This window comes from Pleurodeles waltl, chromosome 1_2, assembly GCF_031143425.1.
Source record: "Pleurodeles waltl isolate 20211129_DDA chromosome 1_2, aPleWal1.hap1.20221129, whole genome shotgun sequence".
Classification (NCBI taxonomy): Eukaryota; Metazoa; Chordata; class Amphibia; order Caudata; family Salamandridae; genus Pleurodeles; species Pleurodeles waltl.
In genome coordinates, this window is record NC_090437.1 from 1,337,507,932 (window position 1) to 1,337,526,416 (window position 18,485).

Here is an 18,485-nt window from a genome sequence, read left to right on the forward strand (position 1 = left end):
ACCCACTTAACCTGTCCGTGACTCCCAGGCTGACCGAGGGGTGCTCCCCCCGAACGCCGGCTCGTGAGGGGGGAGATCCTCTGCTCAATACCTACCTCTCCCACGTTAAAGGAATGGTGTCTATGCTGCATACGCACATTATTTTCACTCATTGTATCATTAAGCCTACCAAATTGTAATTTAGTGAACTCATGTATTCATTATCTGTGGAGCCCATCGGGGCCAGCAATGCGAAAATTCAAACTGTTAAGTGGTGCCATGTTATTTGTATTTTCTTTTCTGCTTTTTGCAAAATCAATAAAAGCTCTTTCTCAAAAAGATGCCGGCGACGAAAGTGGTCCAATAACTCTCACTGACTGACCCAGGCGCACCCCCACAATGAACACGGACACAAAAACCCCCAGACAAGTCGCCTTTGGATGATGAAGACATCTTTCTCATCTCTTTCATGGAGCACCTCAAGAGACACAGGCGCCCCAAACTACATGCAAAGGGGTGTCCATTTACATAATAATGTGTTACCACCAATACCACTGCTTCAACCTGAGTCTAATGATCTTGGCATCCAGGATCAAGATCTATACCAATGGGGGGGCAACCGCCCCTGCCACTCAAAGGGAAAATTATCTCACTGGTTCTATCCAACATCAAAGAAATCCTGGCAAAGTTCCACAGCATTGAGGGGGAAGTTGAGATCCTTCCTGGGTTCCCCACAGTGGAGGACATTGGTCTTGTTTACTTTGCCCGTAATGTGCAGGCTTTTCAAGTGGATAAACTCCTACACCAGTTTCCCAGTCTGTTCCAGGGACTTGGGTGTCTCTGAGAGCCCCCGATAAAACTGCACATCAACTAGACGGTCAAACTGGTGGCGCTAAGACACCAGGAAAATCCTGTTCCACCTGTGACTGCTGGTTGGACAGGAGTTGAACAATCTTGAGAAGCTGGACATCATCAAGAAGGTGTCTGGGATTACTCCATAGGTGTCACCGACAGTAATGGCTGAAATGCCCAAGAAACTGGGCAAGATCTGACTGTGCATAGATATGAGTCTCCTCAACAAGGCCATCAAACAGGAGAGACACACCACACCAATGATGAATTATATCACCTCCGACCTCAATGGGGCCCAGTTGTTCTTGAAACTTGATGTTAATGCTGGATACCACCAACTACAGCTTGAAGGCAGCAACAGGTAATTACACAACATTCTCTACGTACCTGCCGCTGCAGCTGCAGTATAAGCACCTGAACTTTGAGATCTCGTCCATAGCTGAGGTGTTCCAGAGTGTGATACTGGAGGTCCTCATGTCCTCTTCGGCCTTCGAAGGGTGATGAATGTCAGTGATGACATATTGATATATTTTATAATCACAGAAGAACATCTCTGCTGATTCAGGGGTCACCCTGCAGCGTCTGTGTGATCATGGTATCACCCTTCATTGAGAAAAATGCTCCTTCTTCTAGACACGCATCAAGTTATTCAGCTACGTATTTACTAAGGGCGGCTTTGGGAGATGACTACTTACACAGGGCCAGGGATGGCCTACTTGCTCTAGGGAGATGTCTGCTTCCAAAGGGCTTTGGATGTCCTCCTGGACCAGGGAGGTGCCTGCTTACAGAGGTTCTGGGATAGGCCACAAGTTTCGACAAGTGTGGAACCAGCCATAAAGACCTAGAGCAACATATGTCAGTCTGGTACACAGTTATTTGAAACCTGCCCACCACTAGCTTATATCAATTCCTGTTCTGAAGCCAAGGCTGCCATGCTCTCCTGGCTCATACCTTTCCCATAAGCAGACCCTGGATCATCTTGGGTTGCTTGTAGGTGGCTGTGCTCCCATGTCCAAGCTTGCCGTAGTCGCCGTCTCCCCAGCTGAAGACCTCGCCATCGGTGGTGAGCGCCAGGGTGTGCCCGTCCGAGCCCTTGGAGGAGGACAGCTTGCGGATGGTGTAGATGGGGTCCAGGGGGAGGCGCTGGAGCTTGCTCTGATTGGTTGAGTCACCAAGTCCCAGCCTTCCATAGCTGCCTTTGCCACAGGCCTTCACAGTCCCATTGGACGTTATGGAGAACGTGCAGTACTGGCCAGCCTCGATCTAAAGGGAGAATGAAGGTAGAGTGAGTGGGAAAGAATGAGGAGAAGAGAGAGGAAAGATTGATGAAAAGGAGAAGAGGGTCCAGGAGACAGAACAAAGAGCGAAAAAGGATCTGCCATTCTCCAAACAGTGGGCCTGATTTGAATATTGGTGGACGGGTTACTCCTTCACAACAGTGACGGACATCCCAACCGCTGAAATCTAAATCCCTTAGGAAATAATGGGATTTAGATTTCGCAGATGGGATATACGTCACCATTGTGAATGAGTGACCTGTCCTCAATATCTAAATCAGGCTCAGTGTCCTCTTTACAGTGACCATTTTACACTTTCAGCTAACTTCTCCAAGGCTATAAAACACTAATAAATAAAACAAATTGTGACTTCTGGGTAGTGCACGAGCAGATGGAGATGCATTTACCAGCAGAGGCTCGTCCTGTAGCTCAAGCTGCCTTACATCATCTTTTCCCAACACACCCATGAATTCCTTGATGAGGCTGTGGGATAGGGATTATCAGATTTATGCCAGGGTTTCCCTTCCTTCACCCCCCCTAAAGTCAGATTTATGCAGCATCCCACATGGGCACTGGAGGATCCTCCACAACCAACTTCTCCACCCTCAAAGCCACCATTGACACCCATCACCAACTCATACGCACCGCCAAAAGAGACCACTAAAAGACACGCCTTGACAACAACTCTCAAAACAGCAAAGAACTCTTCACCATCATAAATGAACTAGCCAAACCCAAAGCCAGCAACATAGACCCTTCACACACACAGCCCCTATGTGACGCCCTCTCCAACCACTTCCACCACAAAATCCTGGACATCCACAACAGCTTCATACCACACACACCCCTCACTCACCCAACTCAACCCCCACTCAAGACCTCCCCACCAACTGGGCCCCACCACACACGAAGAAACCATGAACTCCATCCGCTCCGGATCCCCCTCCGACCCCCGCCCACTTCGCATCTACAACAAAGCCAGCCCAACCATCGCACCCATACTCCGCGACATAATCAACTCCTCCTTCGACGCCGCCACTTACCCAGACCCCTGGAAGGACACGGAAATCACTGCTCTCCTAAAAAAAAACAAAGCCGACCCAGAGATCCTCTCCAACTATCGCCCCATCTCCCTCCTCCCCTTCCCCGCCAAGGTCGCTGAGAAACTAGTCAACACCTGCATATCCCACTACCTCGAAGAAAACAACATTCTTGACCCCTCACAATCCGGGTTCCGCAAGAACCACAGCACGGAAACCGCCCTCATCGCATGCACTGACGACATTAGGACCAAAGTCGACAAAGGCGAGACCGTCGCACTCATCCTTCTAGACCTCTCCGCAGCCTTTGACACTGTCTGCCACCACACACTCCGCACACGCCTCCACAACATAGGAATTCGCCACAAAGCCTTAGACTGGCTCACCTCCTTCCTCACTGACCGGACCCACCTTTCCACTCCACCACCACCAAGATCATCTGCGGAGTCCCCCAAGGGTCCTCTCTCAGCCCCACACTCTTCAACATTTACATGATCCCCCTAGCCAACATCCTCCGATCACACGGAATCACTATCCTATCCTACGCAGATGACACCCAACTCATCCTCTCCCTCACCCGCAACCCCACTACCACCAAAACCAACCTACACGCAGCTCTCCTCGACACCGCCAACTGGATGACAACTAACCACCTAAAGCTTAACTCCAACAAAACCGAGATCATCATCTTCGGCCCCAACAAAACCATATGGGACGACTCCTGGTGGCCAACCGCCCTAGGACCCGCACCCACCCCTGCAAACCACGCATGCAACCTCAGCATCATCCTGGACCCCTCCCTCTCCATGACACAGCAAATAAATGCTCTTACCTCCTCCTGCTTCCTCACACTCCGCACTCTAAAAAAATCCTTCAAATGGATTCCCCCAGAGACCAGGAAGACAGTCACCCATGCACTCATCAGCAGCAGTCTAGACTACGGTAACGCCCTCTACGCCGGCACCACACTCAAACTCACATGCAAACTCCAGAGAATCCAGAACACAGCTGCGTGCCTCGTCCTTGGCCTCCCCCGCCACAAAAGAATCTCACCACACCTCAAAACCCTTCACTGGCTCCCCATAAACAAGAGAATCACATTCAAGATCCTCATCCACGCACACAAATCCCTCCACAACACCGGCCCGACATACCTCAACAAAAGAGTGAACTTTCACATTCCCACCTGCAACCTCCGATCAGCCAACCTCGCCCTAGCCACAGTCCCCCGCATCCAACGCACCACCAGGGGAGGCAGGTCCTTCTCCTACCTCGCCCCCAAAACCTGGAACTCTCTCCCCACCCTCCTCCGCAAAACCAAAGACCTCCTGCTCTTCAGAAAAAACCTCAAAACATGGCTGTTCGAACAGTGACCCTCCTGCCGCCCCCCCCACCAAGCGCCTTGAGACCCTGGCGCTATATCATTTTTTTTTATTTGATTTGATTTGATTTGATTTTGATCATGGGGGCATGGCCTATGACCCGGCAGAAGCTGGGGAGCATGAAGATAAAATTAGATGGTCGTTGTTATGAGAATATATTTTCTGGTCATATTTTGAGGGTTTCTACCTTTAGCTTAAGACCTAGTTGGGCCTTCTGTTTCTTGAATTTGTGCGGTTGCCTGCCTAGTTTGTGTAGGGTGGTTGGTGTAGAAGGCTGGCTCTCTATATAGTGTACAAAAACAATGTGCACTGTGCAGGGAGTCCAAGCAGTCCCACCTTGGTATTCAGAGGTATTAGGCAGACCACCTAATGCTACATTTTTAGTTGTAGATTGGTCGAGCAGTAACGCTAATCTTGGAGATGTGCTAAGCATTTATTGAACTCCCTGTATCAATAAATGTGGACAAGCAAACAAAAGAATAACTCAAGACCAATTTACAGAAATACTTCCGATTTTTATACAATTTTTAAGACCAAGATCATCAAAATCAGGTAAGTACTTTTCAAGATATGATTTTTCAAAATTTAGCAAATATGGGTGCTCATTAAGACATTGGCGATAAAAACCGCCTACCGCCGTGGTGCCCGCCGCCAAAAGACCGTGACCGCGGCTGCCATCCGTTCACCATATTATGGCCACAGCAGGATTTCTGCCACAAGAAGGGTGGAAATCCGGCTGTGGCCATACTGGCGAATGGTGTTAAGGTGGCGCTGCTACCACCAGCAGCGCCACACCAGTAGACCATCTCCTGCCGGTGTTCTGCTGGCGGGCGCTGCTGGTGGTAGCAGCAACCCTTCCCGATTCCTGCTGGAAGACCCCCTGGATGCAGGTAAGCTGGGCTTCCGACAAGGGAAGGGGTGGGGGGTGTTCTGTGTGTGTGTGGGGCTGTGTGCATGAATGTGTGAGCGTGTGTGTGAATGCGACTGTGTGTGTAGTGTTGTTTGCATGGGTGTATGCATGTGTGAGAATGCGTGTACAAATGGAAATGTGAATGCATGTCTAAGTGTGAATGTGTGTATGGATGTGTGTGAGAATGAATGGATGCATGCCTTAATGAATGCCTGTATGCCCGTGTGAGTGAGTGTGTGTATGCGTGGAGTGTGTCTCTGAGTGTGCATGAAGGGGAGGTCAGAAGGGGGGGAGCGTGGATGGAGGGTGGGCATCGGGAGAGTGTGTGGGGGGTGGTGAGCCTCCTACCAGTGACAGGGAAGAAATTCCCTGTCACTGGTAGAGCCTACCGCTATGGTTTTCATGGCGTTGCGAACGCCACGAAAACCATGACGGTAGGCAGGCTCAAAATGCCGCCGGTGGTATAATAGTTGCCGCCAGGCTGGAGATTGTTATCTCCGGCCCGGCGGCTGCTACTGCATGGCGGTAGGAATGGTAAATTGGCTGGTTGGCTGCAGCCAACCCACCAATGTCATAATGTGGCAGTATGTACTGCCAGCCGGTTGGTGGTACTACTGCCACATTATCAGCTACGGCCAGGGACATAATGACCCCCATAGTCTTTTTGTGCATGATTACGCACCATTGGAATCAATGGGAAAAACTTTAAAAATGCATATAAGATCAGACAATGCTCTTACAAGTGTCACCTTCTGTTTTTAGGCCGAGGTCACCAAGATGTCCTGTGGGCCAGCCGGAGAAACTCGGGCTGTTCCCGGTTCAAGCCTAACTACAATAAAGACTTTTAGTTTCTAATCACTGTTTTAGGGACCTGACCAGGTGTGAGAAAAGGCCTCTTTTTGACATGGTTAGTCCCCACTTTTTGCCTGGTAGGTGATGTAGCCTAGAAGTTGTTAGTGCCCAGGGCCCCTGCTAACTAGGTTCCCTGGCCCAGAGCTCTTTCCCAAAACTGTTGTAATGCAATGGCACAATTAGAGACACCTTTAGCTGCCACCATAAGTCCCTAGTAAATGGTGCGTAGGTATCCAGGGCAGGAGGTACTAAGGTTAGGCCCCTGAGGTCAGCAGCACTGATTGTGCCGCCCTCTAAGGCCATGCATTCAGGTGCACCCAGCACTGCCATTGCAGGCTGAGTGTCCTGATGAAACCTAAAATGCAAAACCCGACATTCCACACTGCCTATGTGTACTCCCTTTACACACTGCATGCAATATAGGTAAGTCACCCCTCTTGCAGGCCTTCCAGCCCTAAGGGAGGGTGCACTATACTATATGTGGGGGCATAGCTGCATGCTCAATATGCCCCACGGTGTCCTTGCCAAACCTGGGAGTGAACAAAGCAGCCATTTTAATACATGGTCAATACAAGTTTCACAGCTAAATGATGGCCACTCGAGAGCCTGGGTTGTTTGGTACCAGTGTTGGATTTGTTATAAAATGTACCCAGGGGCCACCTTAGAAATGCCCCCTGCAAAAGCTTCCTACCCTGACATGGTTGCTGGACGGTCACATCCAGCCTGCCACCTCCACACACATCTGTACGCCTGGGGTGAGGGCATCTGCCCTTTGGGGTGTAGAACAAAGCCCTTCCTGGGTGGAGGTGCAAACATCCCCTTCCTCAGAAATGTGCACTGCCCTGTTGGTGAGCTTCAAAGAGCTTACCACCTTTGAAGCTCGATCGCCACGCCTGCTGCTAGCAGCAGATGACTGCCCCCATTGCAAACCCCAACGTTTGGCGGGAGCAACGGCAGGAAATTCAAACAAAAGACAGCAGGAGTTGCCCTACCTGGCATGCACCACCCTTAAGGTGTTGCATGCGAGGTGGACTCCCATTTCATTTTCCTCCATCTGGGATGGAAAGAAAATAGCCAATCGTGTGTAGTGAAGTGGCCATTTAGTGGGTGTAGCCACCCTAAGGTAGATGACCCATTGGTCACTACCAGGTTCCCCCTAAAACACCCACTAAATACAGAGTGGGCATCCCTAGACAAAGAAATCAGATTTGATGGACAGAAAAAGACCAGCAACATGAAGATCCAAAGGCACGAGAACTGTGGACCTGCTGCACAAAGAAAAGGCACCAAACCCTACCTGCTGCACCCAGGACCCGACAATTGCCCCCGAGGAGCTGCTGGACAACTGGAAAAACTCTAAAGAACCTGAGAGGACCTCCAGGCTTCGCAAATCACCAGAGAACTCCCTCCAGAGTGTACCATTCTAAAACCACAAGGAACCAACAAGCCAGTGAGGTCCACTTCACTGACTGGATGCTAACTCTAGAACAGGATGCTGCAGCTGGACCAAACTCACACCAGCAACAAACCCTGCCAGTGTGCCAAGTTTAGTGGCACTGCGCCCTCTAGTGGCTGATTTGTACCAATACTCTTTGTATTGGTCACCTGATTTCGGACAACAAGAAAAATAGTACACCCAGGAATGAAAAAGGATCAGGGGGAAGCCCCAGCCGAGGGACTTCAGAAACAACCTGGACCTCTGTCCTGCAATCAACCCTTGAACCGACCTACCTCCTGCTTTGAGGGCATCCTTGCGCACAGCTCCTGGCTCACCAATTCGCTCTGTGCCCGGCTGCCTGTGCTGTGCACCAAAGAACCGACTGTGCTCCAAGGGTTCCCCACTGCTTGCGACCTCAAATCTCCAAGGGGACCCCAGGATTCACCTTTAAACTTAGATGTGCAGTGCTTTTCCGAATGGTCCCCAGCAGTGGCTCTGCACCAGCTCCAGAGTCCTTTTCCTGCTGCACCCACCGGAACTAGGAGTCGCCCCAACTTCTCCAGCTGGCCTACTGTGCCCACCGATGACCTCGACCAACCTACAAAAGAAGAAATTGGTAAACCTCCTGTGTGATTTTGTATGTATTTTTAAAGGTTATCTTCAATTGATTCCTATGGTTCGCAATTACACACAAAAAGACTATTAAACTTCAAAAATTCATATCTCGAAAAGTACATAACCACTTTTGATGATCTTGGCCTTAAAAATTGCATAGAAATCTGAAGTATTTTTATAAATTGGTTGTGAGTTATTCCTTTGAGTGTGTGAGTTGCAAGATTGATGCTGTGAGTACAACAAATGCTTTGCATTTCTCCAAGATTGGCCTAACAGCTCAACCAAGCTACGATAAAAATTAGAGCATTAGGTGATCTAGTTTTTACCCCTGTAAACCACTGTGTGGTTGCCTGAGTTATTTGTATGCAAACTTAGTGACAAAGTAGTATCAGCAAATGCAAAGCCTTGTATCTCACCGCTGTACCACCAAATGTAGTTGGCCGGCACTCTATATAGTGTACAACAATGATGTGCACTGTGCAAAAAGCCCAAGAAACCCCTACTTGTTATTTTGAAGTATTAGGTAGACCACCTAATGCTCTATTTTTAGTGGTAGCTTGTTCAAGCACTTAGGCTACTCTTGGAGATGTGCTAAGCATTTGTTGAACCCCCCAATGTCAATAAATGTGGACACACACTCGAAACAATAACTCCAGACTAATTAAAAAAAATACTTTGTTTTTTAATAAAAAATTTAAGATCAAGATCATCAAAATTGGATACCTACTTTTTAAGTTATGATTTGTCAAAGTTTAGCAAAAATAGTCTTTGTCCGTAATTACGCACCATTAGAATCAATGTGAATGTGAAAAACTTTAAAAATACATATAAAATCAGGCAATGTTCTCACAAGTGTCACCTTCTATTTTTAGGTTGAGGTCACCGAGATGTCCTGTGGGCCAGCCGGAGAAATTCGGGCGGTTCCCAGTTCAAGCGGGAGCAGCGGCTGAAAGTCTTGGAGCTGGTCCAGAACCCGGAGAGAAGGGGACCACTTGGAAGCACACTGCAGAGGTGGACTTAAGGGTAGGTCTTGTGGATCCCCTTAGAGTGCCGAGTTCGCAAGGGCTTAGGGACCCCTAGAGCACAGCTGGTTTTCCAATGCAGGGGTCAGGAGGCCGGATGCAGTGCAGATAGGTCAGCCAAGGTTTGTGCGTCTTAGGGTCCTTGGAGCCAGGTGAAGGTCACTTTGAGGGTAGGTTGCAGGTCAGCAGGGGCACTCTGGGGGTGGTTCTTGGGTGTCCTGAAGTCTCCCGACTGGAGCTTGCTTCTGGTCCATGGAAAGTCCGGTGTTGACTTCTTCTGGGTGTCCAACATTGAGGTCCAGTACCCCGGGCTATGGCATGTCTCAGCAACTGGAGAATGCAGTGCCACCAAACTTGGCACACTGGCAGGGTTTGTCATCTGAGTCTGTCATGTGAAATTTGGTCTGGCCCCTAGGTCTGGTTCATTGGTCAGCTGTCGGTCCGTGAACTGGACTTCACCAGTTCTTGTCTGCTGGGTGAAGGGAGTGATCCCTTGACTCTGGAGGGAGGTTCTTGGTAATTTTTGGAGGTTGGAGGTCTTCTGGGTTTTCTTAGAGTCCATGCAATGTCCAGTCGACCCCTCAGGGGCGATTGTCGAGTTCCGGGTGCAGCAGGCAGTGTTTGGCACCTTTTTCTTCTTGCAGCAGTACTTCTGTTCCCAAGCCTGGGGTCTTCTTTGTCACTGGCCTTCTTGTGTCCATCAAATCTGATCTGCAGGTCTGGGGATGCCCACTAAATACTGCATTCAGAGGGCGTTAGGGGGTGTACCTGGTAGTGGCCATTGGGCCACTTATCTTAGGGTGGCTACCCCCACTATGTGACCACTTACTGTGTGAAAAGATCACGTGCCTAACCCCAATAGGCTATTTTCCTGCCATCCAAGATGGAAGAAAATGAAATGGAGTGGTCACCTTGTCTGCCACACCTGGGGGGTGGTGCAGACTGATGGTGGTCACTCCCCCTATCCTTTGCTTTCCCACCATTCCTCCTGCCAAAAGTGGGGTCTGGGATGGGGGGTGGCCATCTGCTGCTAGCAGCAAAAAAGCTGGAGTTGTGTTTGAAAGGCAGCATGGCCTTTGAAGCTTCCTGCCAGAGCAGGGTACATTCCTGGGGGAGGAGGTATGACCCCTGTGCCCAGGAGGGACTTTGTCTTCTGGTCCCAGAGAGCAGGAGCTCTCGTCCCAGGGATCCAGAATCATCCAGAATCATGTCTGGGAATGGCAGGGTGGTTAGGACCAGACAGCAACCATGCCAGGGCAGTGTAGACTTTGCAGGGGCACCTCTAAGGTGGCCCCTAGGTACAGTTTATAATAAATCCAGCACTGGTACCAGTGAGGATTTATTATTCTGAGTTGTTTGATACCAAAACAAACCCAGGGTTCAGGGTAGCCATCATGTAGCTGGGGAACTGGCAATAACCAGTGTCCGTTTGCTATGGCTCCCCTGTACAATACTATGCCTTAAAGTTTTGTAAAGACAGAGTAGGAGCATATTTGCTCATGCACATATGCCCTCACATGCATTATAGTGCACCCTGCTTTATGGCGGTAAGGCCTGCCAGAGAGGTGACAGCTATAGTGCATGTAGTGTTAGTGGACAGGGCACCTTCGGTGAGTGACAGGTTGAGTTTGCAACTTTTAGATACACTGCGTCCTGCACTTGCAATGGCAGTCTGCATGAGACTAGTGCTGGGCCTATCAGAGTGGTGCTGCAGCGTGGGGGGACTTCTTCAGTACCCATGCCCTAGGTCCCAGTGTTACCATTTACTAGGGACTTACAAGGGTTGCTGAAGTGCCAAAACATGGAAAGGGGAAAGAGATCTGGCCCTGTGAAGCTGTTTAGCAGGAGCCCAGGGTGCTTACAATTTTGAAACCACATAATTTTCCAGCCAAAATTAGGGGGCTAACCCTGCAAAAAGAGCTGCTTTCTGACACCTGGGCCCTGGATTCACTGTATGTATTTGTGGTAACATGTATAGTAGGCACAGCCTGGTTCGCCCCCCCCTATATCTTTGAGGGAGCATGCCTGGATGGATAGTTAGGCGGTCCCTAAGTTCTTCCTATCTGTGTGGAATTATAGGACTGAGTGGCAAGTTAATCATGGCAAAGTGCTTTGAGGAAGCATGCAAGGACTGACAGGCTGGTGGCGTACTGGGTACCATGTATATGTACAAGAGCCCGCCTGGGAGGTTTCTGGGCACTGGCACGCTTAGGAGTGACAGGCTGGTGCAGTACTGCGTCCCTCATCAGTATGATCGCATGTCTAGGAGAGACAGACAGAATGGGCCTGGGTACCATGTATATGATTTTTGACAATTCATCTGAAGGTGTCCTGCCTGGGGGTGACTGGCTGATTGCGCCCTGGGTTGGCTATATCTCCATGGCAGCAGATGTAAAGAAGAAAGTCATCCTATGACAGGTTAAGCAGAGACGCCCTGATTCTGTTCTACCTTTTCTGCCCTGACATGTTGTTCCAGTAGTGAAGCTCACAATTTGTGAATTCACTGAAGGGGAGTCATGATTTTTGTTGTTTTGTTGTGACCGGATGCACCGAGTGGCCACTTCCACCCACAGTTGAGGAGAGGTACCGCTTCCTCATAGCAGGCCTTGGGGGCACTTGCGGTTGGTGGCAACTGATTATACTGTGACCCACTGAAAGGAAGCATCCCCCACTGAACAATGTATGCAATTCCCATAACTGAGGTCCTTGGTTCTCCCACGATACCTGTGCAGAGTGCTGTATGTGTGGCATGTTACTTAGGTGTTGTGTGCAATGTGTGACCTGTGTCCTATGAAGGACAGGGCGAGTGCTTACAAGATAATTTTACCTCCTTTCAGCGTACATACACCTGATTTTGTGAAAGCTAACACTCTTTCCTCCATCTGAAGTTAGTGTAGTTTTGGGTAACCTCTGTGTATGACTAGGTCTTGGCTGGAGGAGTCTTGGTGCAATCCACATTAAATTAATAAATTTTCAGCTCCTCTGCCTTCCAGAAAGCCTAAAGAAAAGGAAGGTGCACTCTATCCTGATTTGGAGAAAGCCTTAAGGTTTGAAGAAAGCTTTGGTCGTTCCTCTCTTCAAATGTCTTCTTAAAGGAGAATTAATACTGCCATCTAGCATGCAATTAAATGTATTTTGCTCTTCAGACTCTGGCCACCAACGAGGAAGCAAGACCACAGTGGACTGAAGCCTCCGTAGAAGTGACCTCCATGGAGGAACGGGGTGTAACACAGGCCCCTGCAGTCCCTGTTGTTCAGAGGACCCTGACTGACTGAAGGGTGTGTAGATGTGACCTCCATGGAGGAACTGGGGTGCAACAAAGGCCACTGCAGGCCCTGTGGTGCAGGGGGACCCGGCTGACTGGTGCCTGTAAGGATGTGACCTCCAGACAGGGACAGGGGTATAATACAGGCCCCTGCAGCCCTTGGTGTGCAGGGGGCACAAGCTGACCGAAGCCTGTGTAGAAGTGACATCCATGGAGGAATAAGACGTAACACAAGCCCCTGAAGCCCTTGTGGTGCAGGGGGCCCGACTGACTGAAGCCTGTGTATATGAGACCTCCATGGAGGAAAAAGGTGTGACACAGCCCTCCACAGCCCCTGCACAGCAGGGGGTCCCGGCTGACTGAAGCCCATGTAGACATGACCTCCATGGGGGAACAATGCTGACTGAAGGCTGTGTAGTTGTGACTTCCATGGAGGAACATGACGTAACCCAGGCCCCTCCAGTAACCTGTGGGCCAGGGGGCCCCTGCTGACTGAAGTCTGTGTAGAAGTGACCTCCATGGAGGAATAAGGCATAACACAGGCCCCTGCAGCCCTTGTGGTGCAGGGGGCCCCAGCTGACTGAAGCCTGTGTAGAAGGGACCTCCATGGAGGAACAAGGCATAACACATGCCCCTGCAGCCCTTGTGGTGCAGGGGGCACCGGCTGACTGAAGCCTGTGTAGAAGGGACTTCCATGGAGGCACATGGCATAACACAAGCCCCTGCAGCCCTGGCGGTGCAGGAGGGCCTGGCAGGAAGTCAGTGAACTGCCCTGCCTCAGCATATCTCCACCTGCAAGTGGTAGCCCTTCCTGAATCGAACTCTGACCTCTGTCAGAAGTTGGAGACCCTCTTCCACCACAGGCTTCTGCCTGCGCCTCATCCCTGGTGCCCAGTGGGAGAGCTCTGCTCTTCTGCTGGGCTGCCCTCTGGCTCTTTCTCTTTTCTCCTCCTTTTCTTCAGTGTGCCATTTTTTGGTGCCTTTTTGCTTAAGTGCTTTACTGCCTCGCTCCCTTTTTTCTTTTAGTGTGCTGTTTCTATGTCTTTTTCTCTTTCTGTGCTCTTTTCCTCATTTTTCCCGTCCCACCTCTCATTCTCTCTCTCTCTCTCCCCTCTCGCATTCTCCCTGCCGCTGCTGCCCCTGCAGCCCCACCCCCTTCCTCTCTCGCATTCTTGCCCCCGCTGCTGCGCCCGCGGCTTGCCCCCCTTTTTAGCACCATTCCCGCTCCCACCTCCAGCTGTCCTCTCCTCCCCCATACTTAATGGCGGCCGCTGCCTGGGACTGCGCAGCGGATGCGCACAGCAGGTGCACCGGGTGCGCCTAAGGCAACCCCATTTGTGCCTACCCGCAACCCGACTGCGACCAGCGCCAGGCCCTGGACCTCTCACCCACCACCGCTACACACCAGCAGCACTCATCGCACTAAACCCAGGACACGACAACAACTGCAAGCAGGCATCCCCAAGCAACACCAAGGGACCCTTCACCAGTCACCACTGCAAATTCACCAGCCTCCGTCACTCAAGTCCACACCCGAGGACCCACAAAGCAGAACACAACCTCAGATGTATCCTGATCAACACTCGCTCCATCCACAAGCACGCCATTGAACTCTGGAACCTCGTTGACACCACTTCCCGGACGTTGCCTTCCTCACTGAAACTTGGCTAAACCCCTCCTGGGGGAGGCATCGCCTTTGTCCACAGAAGCCCTACGCCTATCCACCAGCACCGAAGACTCCGCAACCAACATGGAACACCTCCACTTGCAGATTGGAACCAACCCTAACACCACTCTAGGGGGCACCCTCATCTACAAAGCCGCGGGGCCCCTGCCCCCCATTCTGCGACACCATCGCTGACCTAGCCTCCACCCACGCTCTTACATCCAAGGACTACATCCCACTGGGGGACCTCATCGTCCCCCTGGAAAACCCAAACGACAACAACTCCACCACCCTGATTGAAAACCTCACCAACCTCAGACTCAAGCAACTCATCACCGCACCCACTCACTACGCCGGTCACACTCTGGATCCCATTTTCACCACCAGCAACCACGTCTCCGTCAGCCACACCACCAAACTCCAATGGACCGACCACCACTGCATTCACTTCACCTTCAACAAACCCATCGGTTGACACCACACCGTCCAACTTCCCCGCAGAAACTGGAACAAGGTCACTAAAGCCCAGCTCACCGCCAGCCTCAACGCAACACCCCCCTAAGCCAACGACGACACCAACACTGCCGCACACAACCTCCACGAATAGATCGACTGCGCCAACACCCTCGCCCCCCTCAAGATGCCCCACTACAGAAGCACAGCCAAGAAAGCAAACTGGTTCACCCCCGCAATCAAAGAATCAAAACAGGTCTGCAGAAGCCTAGAGAGGAAATGGCACACTGACAAGACCCTCGTAAATCACAAAACTTTCAAAAACGCCATCAAACATCACCACCAGCCCGTTAGGGCCACCAAAAGACTCACCCTGCAACAACGCATCAATAAAAACACCCACAACAGCAAGGAACTTTTCACCATCATCAAAGAGTTCACCAACCCCAAATCCAACTCCACCGACATCCCCAGTCGCAGGAATTCTGCGAAAACATCACCAACTACTTCCATCGCAAGATCACAGAGATTAACGACAGCTTTACCACCCAGGGCCCCCCCATGACTCCCACCACCAGCCCACCGACCAAAGCATCATCACACACCCCCACCCTCCTCCGCTGGAACTACATCACTTACACAGAGACTCGGGCATCATGGCAACCATCCACTCACGTAAACTCACCGACCCCTCCCTTCACCACATCTTCAACAAAGCCAGCAACATCATCGCACCCAAACTCTGGCATAGCATCAACCGCTCCTTCGAAACTGCCACCTTCCCAGAGAGCTGGAAACATGCAGAGATCAAACCTCTACTGAAGAAACCCACTGCAGACCCGACAGACCTTAAGAACTAACGGTCCATCTCCCTGCTCCCCCTTTCCGGCCAAAGTAATTGAGAAGGCAGTCAACAAACAACTCACCGCCTTCCTGGAAGCCAACAACATCCTGGACCCCTCACAGTCAGGATTCAGAAGCAACTATAGCACAGAGACCGCCCTCCTCGCCGCCATTAATGACATCCCTTCCATCCTCAAGACCGTCGCCCTCATCCTCCTGGACCTTTCTGCCGCCTTCGATACAGTCTCACACAACACACTGCGCACCCGCCTCGATGACGCTCTCCTCATTCCTCACTGGCAGAACACAGAGGGTCAGACTGTAGGAGGCTGGCCTGGTTTGTAGTGGTACCAAGGGGTACTTACACTCTGCACCAGGTCCAATTATCCCTTATTAGTGTAGAAGAGGTGTCTAGCAGCTTAGGCTGATAGAAAAGGTAGCTTAGCAGAGCAGCTTAGGCTGAACTAGGAGACGTGTAAAGCTCCTACTATACCACTGGTGTCATATGCACAATATCATAAGAAAACAGAATACACAGATATACTAAAAATAAAGGTACTTTATTTTTATGACAATATGCCAAAAGTATCTCAGTGAGTACCCTCAGTATGAGGATAGCAAATATACACAAGATATATGTACACAATACCAAAAATATGCAGTAATAGCAATAGAAAGCAATGCAAGCAATGTACAGTCACAATAGATTGCAATGAGAGCACATAGGTATAGGGACAACACAAACCATATACTCTAAAAGTGGAATGCGAATAACGTATGGACCCCAAACCTATGTGGGCTTGTAGAGGGATGCTGGGACTGTAAGAAAACAGTGAGGGTTAGAAAAATAGCCCACCCCAAGACCCTGAAAAGTAGGTGCAAAGTGCACCTAAGTTCCCCAGAGAGCACAGAAGTCGTGATAGGGGAATTCTGCAAGGAAGACCAACACCAGCAATGCAACAACAATGGATTTCCAGACGAGAGTACCTGTGGAACAAGGGGACCAAGTCCAAGAGTCACACTCAAGTCGTGAGTGGGAAGATGCCCAAGAAATGCCAGCTGAGGGTGCAAAGAAGCTGCCACCGGATGGTAGAAGCTGTGGATTCTGCAAGAACGAAGAGGACTAGGAACTTCCCCTTTGGAGGATGGATGTCCCACGTCGTGAAGAAGCTTGCAGATGTGTTCCCACACAGAAAGACCGCAAACAAGCCTTGCTAGCTGCAAGGGTCGCGGTTAGGGTTTTTGGATGCTGTTGTGGCCCAGGAGGGACCAGGATGTCGCCAATTGCGTGAGGAGACAGAGGGGGTGCCCTGCAAGACAAGGAGCCCACTCAGAAGCAAGCAGCACCCGCAGAAGTGCCAGAACAGGCACTACGAAGTGGAGTGAACCGGAGCTCACCCGAAGTCACAAAGGAAGGTCCCACAATGCCGGAGGACAACTCAGGAGGTCGTGCACTGCAGGTTAGAGTGCCAGGGAAAAAACAACAAGTGATGGACGGAATGCTGAACATTGTCAAACACTCACCCCCAGTCATAGATCTGGGTTTAATCCATCGTTTTTTTGCTCACCATGCCACCCCAGCTTGGACCCAGCCATATGCAAATCAGTCTTGACCCTGTTCCTCATGGGAACAGTCCAGACCGAACTGCCAAGCCAGGTCCTCACTGGACCGGAAACAAGCATCCTGGGACCGGTTTCAGGGTTTCACCCCTCATCAGCCAGGCTAGCTTGAATCCAGTGGCATGGGAAGCACGGGACCCACGTCTGGGCATACCCTTCCCACTTAGGGTGACAAAGCAAAAACAACAAGTGATGGACAGAATGCTGAACATTGTCAAACACTCACCCCCAGTCATAGATAGTGCCAGGGACCCAGGCTTGGCTGTGCACAAAGGAAATCCTGGAAGAGTGCACAGGAGCCGGAGCAGCTGCAAAACACGCGGTTCCCAGCAATGCAGTCTAGCGTGGGGAGGCAAGGACTTACCTCCACCAAACTTGGACTGAAGAGTCACTGGACTGTGGGAGTCACTTGGACAGAGTTGCTGAGTTCAAGGGACATCGCTCGTCGTGCTGAGAGGAGACCCAGATGACCAGTGAAGCAGTTCTTTGGTGCCTGCGGTTGCAGGGGGAAGATTCCGTCGACCCACGGGAGATTTCTTCGGAGCTTCTAGTGCAGAGAGGAGGTAGACTACCCCCACAGCATGCACCACCAGGAAAGCAGTCGAGAAGGCGGCTGGCTCAGCTATACAAGTTTGCAGTAGTCGTCTTTGCTACTTTGTTGCGGTTTTGCAGGCGTCCAGAGCAGTCAGCGGTCGATTCCTTGGCAGAAGGTGAAGAGAGAGATGCAGAGGAACTCTAATGACCTCTTGCATTCGTTATCTAAAGAATTCCCCAAAGCAGAGACCCTAAATAGCCAGAAAAGGAGGTTTGGCTATTCAGGAAGGAGGATAGGCTAGCAACACAGGTAAGAGCCTATCAGAAGGAGTCTCTGACGTCACCTGCTGGCACTGGCCACTCAGAGCAGTCCAGTGTGCCAGCAGCACCTCTGTTTCCAAGATGGCAGAGGTCTGGAGCACACTGGAGGAGCTCTGGGCACCTCCCAGGGGAGGTGCAGGTCAGGGGAGTGGTCACTCCCCTTTCCTTTGTCCAGTTTCGCGCCAGAGCAGGGCTGGGGGATCCCTGAACCGGTGTAGACTGGCTTATGCAGAGATGGGCACCATCTGTGCCCGACAAACCATTTCCAGAGGTCGGGGGAGGCTACTCCTCCCCAGCCCTGACAACTTTTTCCAAAGGGAGAGGGTGTAACACCCTCTCTCTGAGGAAGTCCTTTGTTCTGCCTTCCTGGGCCAAGCCTGGCTGGACCCCAGGAGGGAAGAAACCTGTCTGAGGGG

The 18,485-nt window shown here is 50.9% G+C and overlaps 1 protein-coding gene across 1 annotated transcript in view; it reads right to left on the bottom strand.

The window, feature by feature from the left end:
- LOC138257190 (probable E3 ubiquitin-protein ligase HERC1) overlaps window positions 1-18,485 on the bottom strand; it is an 805,868-nt gene that overhangs the window by 713,095 nt on the left and 74,288 nt on the right. The window contains exon 5 of the mRNA XM_069205891.1: window positions 1,783-2,094. Coding sequence (XP_069061992.1) covers window positions 1,783-2,094 — 312 coding nt within the window. The remainder of the gene's footprint in view (window positions 1-1,782; window positions 2,095-18,485) is intronic.